Source organism: Lycium ferocissimum, chromosome 12 (genome assembly GCF_029784015.1).
Source record: "Lycium ferocissimum isolate CSIRO_LF1 chromosome 12, AGI_CSIRO_Lferr_CH_V1, whole genome shotgun sequence".
Lineage (NCBI taxonomy): Eukaryota > Viridiplantae > Streptophyta > Magnoliopsida > Solanales > Solanaceae > Lycium > Lycium ferocissimum.
In genome coordinates, this window is record NC_081353.1 from 21,784,496 (window position 1) to 21,791,878 (window position 7,383).

Sequence of the window (7,383 nt, forward strand, 5' to 3'; positions counted from 1 at the left end):
TTGTTTTGGTATTTGGAGGAAGTAGATAATATAGAGGAAATGCTGCCCAAATTTTCGTAACCCAAAGTTAGTCTTCAATAACTAGTACATCTAAGTTGAGATAGGAGTATGATAGAAGTATGATTAAAGATATGTTCCTCGCTACATAGGTTCGGATGAAGTGCGAGCATCGGAGTAAAGGATACTTTAAGTGGTGGCTTGACGAATAAGGTATTAAGGTGTTCGTTTCTCTCTTTCCTTGGCACGAATCCAACTAGAGCATGAATATGAACGTTCCATAATAAAATTCACTCCATTCCTATGACATGTAGCTCAACTCTTAACGTCTTAGTTATTTGACTGATTCTTGGAATGTTATCATGTTTGTCATCGTTAAGTTATTTCTTTGGATTCGACACGAATTCCATAATATAAATCGGGGACTATCGACCTTACGTCACTCCGATAAAGTTGTAGCTTTCATATGAGCTTTCATGCACGCTATTTACATTATGTATATCTAACATATTATATTTATGGATCGGGTCGTATGTTCCTCGGCACTAACATATTATATTTATGGATCGGGTCGTACGTTCCTCGGCACTAATATGTGATATATATGGATCGGTCGCACTAACGTATATATGGATCGGGGGCCGAACGTTCGCAAAGACGAACACTTATATGATATACATACATATATACATATGCTTACTTACCTATGGCGTTAAGATTCATGCATTGCATATTGTAAGTTCTCAGATGACAGGTTACCTCTACTCTATTTATATTTCCGTCCAACTTATGTTATTGCTTCCAGCCTTACATACTCAGTACTTTTATCCGTACTGATGTCCCATTGCATGAGACGCTGCATTTCGTGTTGCAGGCTCTGATAGAGTTATTGAGGAGCGGTCGCAGTAGAATTTTCTAGCTTCAGCGGTGTCAGCAAGTGCCACTACTCCGGACTTGCTATCTTTTGGTACTTATCTGCTAGTGTAATAGATGTTTATATGTACACTCTTAGAGGCTCATGGACACAGTGGGGTATGTAAGTATTGTATATGGCCATGTTGACATTGTTTTGGTCTGTGATACTATCCTGTTAGCCTTGCTGGCTTTATGATACTCATGATGTTGTAGCGACCTTGTCGGCTCGCTTATGTATAGAGATGTTGGATTATTGGATATTTCTATGTTGGGCCTTTTCTGCGTGCAGGTATTCTTTGAATTACGGTATATGATGTTCAAAGTAACCGTTAAGTTAGGTGGTCTCCGGCCCACGGGGCGGAGCCCGTCATACTCCTCGTCGGCGTGTGACAGTAATTAAACTGTCTACTTTGAAAAGCATTAGAGAGAGCTCTTTAACTTCCGTCATAAAGAAAAAAGGACCTCATATTAGTAGAGAACTTGTCTACTTTGAGAAACATAAGAGTTTGAATTCAGAAAAATAGTACTCCTAATATTGAATGACATTGTCGAAGACATTATTGGTATATTTGGCGTCTTTTAGTGGTAAATATAGATATTAGTCATGACTATAGCAATTCAATGATTATATCTTTTTCTGTAAATTATTATATGCCCTAATGTCATGATTATCATACATAATAACAATTTAAGAAATTAATGTAAACAAACTTGCTCAACTTAAAAAGTAACTTAAAGCTCATACTTCCACTTATGGTTATGAATTAGACTCCACGAATATGATATATCATGCAGATAGATAATTTTTTTTTTTTTTTTTTTTTATTATTAGTAAAAACTTTATAATGTAAAGAAATAGTGGATAGAATGAATATTAAATGTGCAAGATACGACAATTATCAAAATTATTATCACTGGCATCATAGACAGTTAGACACACAAGAGGTCATCTGAGGACCCATACCAAAGATTATAATATCTTTCTCACGAAATCACCTGTGCTAAAATCAAATCACTTGAACTTCAAAAGAATATTCAATGTGTAGGACATACCCGAACAAGAAAAAATGCAAATTTAGAAAAGTCAAACATCAATAAAAGAAACTTAATTTAAATCCAGGAAAGCAGGAATCGAACCTGATGAGTAAAATTGAGGCAATTTTATGGAGGTTTCTTTTCTCCTTAGTGCGGAGTGCTTTTAAAATAAGTGTGCAGGAGGTTTAGGGTTTTTCTAACCCAAGTAGAAAATTAGCAAACAATCTTTAGTTTGTTTAGGGACCAAATTCCTAAGGAATACGACCTTAGAATTCTATTTCGATTATATTTTATAATTTTTTTTTTAATCCCCTCTTTGGAAGGGGATTGAGGGTTTGAATTTTTTTTTTTTTTATTTTAAAAATAACGGCTTTGGAATTTTTTTTTACCAAAAATATTGCAGATTATATTGTGAAAGGAAATATAGACGGAAAAGGTTCAAATATGCAATCGAACTATTCAGAATGACTCATTTATGCCACTCGTCAATAGTTTGGCTCATTTATGTCACCACCATTACCAAAATAGCTCATCCATGCCATATTTCACTAAAGCCGATTTTACAATACTAGATATGACATGTGACCTCCATTAGAGATCCACGTGTTTAATTAAACCGGCACAAATTAATCCTAAATTAAACTAAAACCCGACCCATAAATTTATGCTGGTTTAATTAAATGACGTGGACCTCTAATTAGAGGCTAAGTGTCATATCTGGTATTATAAAATCGACATTCATAAAAAATGGCATTTGATAAACCATTTAGAGATAAATGTCAAACATGTAACGACATAAATAAATTAGAGATCCAACGTCATATTTGCCTTTTTTATATTTTATTAGTGTTTATGTATATCAATTTGAGAAAATAGTAAATAACAATATTATCTATGATAGAGTTGTAAAAAATTAAATTAACATTTCTAAAGCTATTCATGCTTTTAATTCAGTATTCTTATACACTCTACCGAATGACCGTGAGGCTGACAATTACAGCTGGAAAAGAACCATATTGCACATTCCACATTCAAAAATGAGGGACATTTTTCATACAAAAATGGCACACACATGGATGAACCATTTTCAGTCTTAGCAACAACAAGTTGAGTCCTCTGTTTTTCAATTGTAAGAGTTGAGGAGGTCCATTTCTATCCTTGCTTAAATATTTTTTTTTTTTTTTGATGAGTTTAGAAATTAATTGGTTGATCAATTTGTCTTTTAAGCTCGATACCGAATCTATTTTATTAGTGTTTATTTTTGATTTGCCCTATATTAATTTGAGAAAATAGTATTTAATAACAATATCAAAATATCTATGATAGAGTTGTGGACATGTATTTTGAAAAAGTAATTAAATTAATAATTATTCAAGTAATAAACATTGACTAAAAATTTCCAGATCTATCATTCACTTTGTAGGGTTTACGTGTATTAATGTTGATTTAGTTTTCCAATCCGTTCATTTAATTTTATACAATATGTGACTGTTTAGATAACTTTCATGTCAAAGTGAATTTATTTATAAATGTGTTATTGATGGATAAGGCACATAAATAGAGAGAATATTTATTAAAGTGAGATTAACATTTTGAATGATTAAAGATACTAAATAAGGATATAATAGTCAAAACACAGTTTCTTAAGGGACGTGTAAAACAAAAGTGCGACAAGTATAATGGACCGGAGGGAGTATTAAGGATGTGGGACATTCGGCAATTTGGTCGTGGGGTGTTGTCCATTAAATAATTGGATTTGGGCTTGATGAAATTCGATGAGCTTTAAGGCTTGAATTGATTCATGTTACTTTTATACTCATTATTTGCGCTCTGTGAGGAGCCTGCTGAAATAATTGCACTGTTTGCCCTTCAAATGGGCTGGTCATTAATTTTTTCTCTTAAAAATCTAACTTATGGCTAGCGGTGCATAAGTTCTTTAAGGGCGGGGGGCATAACTTGTGGGCTATTCTGATGCGCAAATATAAACTTATGCCTCGCAAAAAATGTTGTTTGCCTCAAGGGACAAAAATTAAAGACCAACACAAAATAAGGGTAAAAGTGCAAATGACCCGAGCCTGCCAAGCTCATGAATGATAATAGGCAAATTCTAGGATTACATTTGGGGTTGGTAGACAATTTTAGGTCTCTTTTTGTTGCTTGCATGCTTTACTCGTTTTTCAATAGATGTACCTATTTCCCGGAGAAATGCCCCGAAGTACTAATGTAAAACTGGAGCCCGTTCGTCAGCAAGACCCCGAGATGTCGGGTGAAGCATTGCTTAGGGTAGTATTGGATATTATAGGTTTTTAGTGAAGTACTTTCACACTTTTGGTTGGAGCACATATTTTGACACTTTTGTGTTGTGTTTGCGAGTTTATCCAATTGAGTTTCTAGTTAAGCCAATATGAATCAACAAAGTGACTTTGCTAGAACCACGGACTCAAGAGATGCCTAATACCTTAATTGGAATCTCTGTCACAAATAAGTTATTTTGGAGTCAAACTCATTTCGAAAAGAGATATGTGTTTTAAAGGGTGACTTGTCACACTAGAAATCATTGCCAAGTGACTGCTTCTTTATTTTGATAAATCCCTTCTCTGAAACAATATTTTTGTCACTTTCATTATTGAAAACATTTTGATCTTTCAAAATACGAAATTTTCGCTAAGAAAAGGGTGTGCCATCACTGTCATTTTTTCCTTTATCAAGATTCTGTGCCGTATAAATGCAAAACTGCATAATCATATGGTACTACAATCTTATAAAATGTTATGAGATTGTACTACCAGCCATATTTTTATTTAATCTTTTTTGTCTTTTAATTTCAGGTTTGGTTAAATGACACCACTCAATCCAAAGCCATCTACTTTGTATTTATAATGTTTATTAAACCTCATAAATGCCAAAATCCAAGTTCCCATTCTGTTCTTCACTAGAGAAACAAATTTGAACCAACTTTGTCTTCTTAGTTTCAAGTATTTCACATATACAAGAAAGCAACCATGATTGACTTATCAGATCTTAATTTCATTCGTAGTAGATCCATTTGGGTAAACGGTCCTGTGATTGTAGGGGCCGGTCCATCAGGGCTAGCTGTGGGTGCTTGCTTGAAAGAGCAAGGAGTTCCTTTCATCATTCTTGAAAAAGATGATTGTATTGCATCTTTGTGGCATAAACTCACTTACGATAGCCTAAAGCTTCATTCCCCTAAGAAGTTCTGTCAGCTTCCTAGACATCCACTCCCAGAACACTACCCTAAATACCCAACCAAGAGACAGTTCACTGAGTATCTTGAATCCTACGCCAGGCACTTTGATATCAACCCACAGTTCAATGAGTGCGTGCAGTCAGCTAAATATGATGAAGTTTCTGGGTTGTGGAGGGTCATTGTTGTTACTCTCAATGGCTCTAAAGTTCAATACATATGCCGATGGCTGGTGGTGGCTACAGGGAAGAATGCAGAGCGTGTCGTGCCATATATTGAAGGATTGCGAGATTTTGGAGGTGAAGTGCTCCATACCTGTGATTACAAGTCCGGTGAGAAGTTCCATGGAAAGAAAGTCCTTGTTGTGGGATGTGGGAATTCAGGCATGGAAGTCTCTCTTGATCTTTGCAAATATGACGCTCAACCATCAATAGTCTGCCGTAGCTCGGTAAGTAATCAAAGCAGTCTTCAATGTGGTGAATGAAAGAAATCAAGAAGTTTGTGGTGGAGTTTACTTTGGACTGCTTTTTGTTTTCTTCAGGTTCATGTTTTGCCAAGAGATATTTTTGGGATGTCAACATCTGAGCTGGCCATATTTATGATGAAATGGTTGCCACTTTGGCTAGTTGACAGAATTTTACTCTTTTTCACATGGTATATTCTTGGAAACATAGAGAAATATGGTTTGGAGAGGCCATTAGTTGGGCCTTTGCAACTGCAGAAAACACAAGGAAAACTCCCAGTTCTCGACACTGGTGCCATTGAAAAAATTAGAACAGGAAAAGTTAAGGTTATCCCTGGAATCAAGAAGTTCTCATCTGGCATGGCTGAACTTGTCACTGGTGAAAAACTCGAAATCGATTCCATTGTTCTGGCTACCGGTTACCGCAGCAATGTTCCTTACTGGCTACAGGTGAGAAAATGTTTCATACCTCCTTGAACTATTTGAATTAAATTGATACTTTTGGAACACTTCAAAAAAGAAACAAACTATTTCAAACAACATAATTGAACAGTAGCCAAATGTTGTTATGATTCACAGGAAAGTGAGTTCTTCTCCAAGAATGGCTTCCCTAAGGCAGAATTTCCAGACAGCTGGAAATTAGGAAAATCTGGGCTGTATGCAGTTGGGTTTACAAGGGGAGGACTACCCGGTGCTTCTGCTGATGCTATTAGAATTGCACAAGATATTGGAAAAGTCTTCAAAGAAGAGACGAAAAAGATGAAGACAAAGACAGCTGCAACTCACAGACGATGCATCTCACAATTTTGATTCAACTAAAGCATATAAATGACAAGAAACCCACAAACCTCTGGGGATGACGAGGCGCTTTACTTCTTTATTCCCTTTGTATTTTTATGTATTGACTTCTCATACTGATTTGTACATTTCTACTGATGATTTATCAAAATGACAAAGATATTTGCGTATTGTTATCAGTACTCTTTGTCCAATTATTCTGACTTTCATGTTTATCTGTGGCGATAGATTAACCACTGACCATGTTGACAACAAATACTCCGCTTGAAAGGTTTTGTTTGAAAGATAGAGCATGAAGGTGTCCCCGGCTTTTGTAAGAACTGTGAAATTCAGGGGCGGTAGCAATCCAGAGAAGTAGGCTACTGAATGAGGAAGATTTAGTTCCTGTTAAGGATTAAAGAAAAGACTATGAATGGTTGATAATGCTAGGGAGGATTATCATATATATGGACAGTGAGGCAATCATTTCCCATGCTCTCGCTATTCTTGAATTTCTTGCACGGATTTTGCAGCAGAACTGCTGCATTTATGCAGCTCTATTGACTGCAAGCATCCTTTTAAATCCTCTGTCTTCAATTTCAAGCACGTCGATGTTTGCCAGAATCACAAACTTCTCCATGTCTTCCTTAATGTCAATCTCCTTAGAGATACAGGCAAAACATGCTTGGGACTGGGAGAGGGAATGCTTTTGTGGCGCAGGCAAACTTCATTTTTCTAGTTTATTTAAGCCAGAAAGACTATTTAGGCTCCGAGAATCATCTTTCTTTTGCATTCTTCCAAAGCTCCATAAATCCTAAGCTTCTTTAGATTAGGAATACCAGAAAACAATTCCTTAGTACAGCTGGAAAAAGCAGAAAGTCCCCCAGATTTTGTAGCTTGAAATTAGACTCTGCCTTACTTATTACATGAAGATGCCTTAAATATTTCATCTCCCAGATCCAAGCAGGTAAAATTGAATAATCAGGACCAA

General features: G+C 35.8%; 1 protein-coding gene across 1 annotated transcript; it reads left to right on the plus strand.

Moving 5' to 3' along the window:
• Positions 1 to 3,352: 3,352 nt before the first annotated feature.
• LOC132040028 (probable indole-3-pyruvate monooxygenase YUCCA5) lies at positions 3,353 to 6,592 on the plus strand. The gene is made up of 3 exons (XM_059430630.1): positions 3,353 to 5,600; positions 5,694 to 6,065; positions 6,195 to 6,592. Exons 1-3 carry the CDS (start codon positions 4,950 to 4,952, stop codon positions 6,423 to 6,425), a joined length of 1,254 nt encoding a protein of 417 aa, XP_059286613.1. The 5' UTR covers positions 3,353 to 4,949; the 3' UTR covers positions 6,426 to 6,592.
• The last annotated feature ends 791 nt before the right edge of the window (positions 6,593 to 7,383 follow it).

What these genes read in the sequence shown, in the direction of transcription:
- LOC132040028 (XM_059430630.1), top strand. Translation starts at nt 4,950, where the DNA reads ATGATTGACTTATCAGATCTTAATTTCATTCGTAGTAGATCCATTTGG. An exon ending in CAATAGTCTGCCGTAGCTCG is followed by an intron (nt 5,601 to 5,693) that starts GTAAGTAATCAA and finishes TGTTTTCTTCAG; the next exon opens with GTTCATGTTTTGCCAAGAGA. An exon ending in ATGTTCCTTACTGGCTACAG is followed by an intron (nt 6,066 to 6,194) that starts GTGAGAAAATGT and finishes TATGATTCACAG; the next exon opens with GAAAGTGAGTTCTTCTCCAA.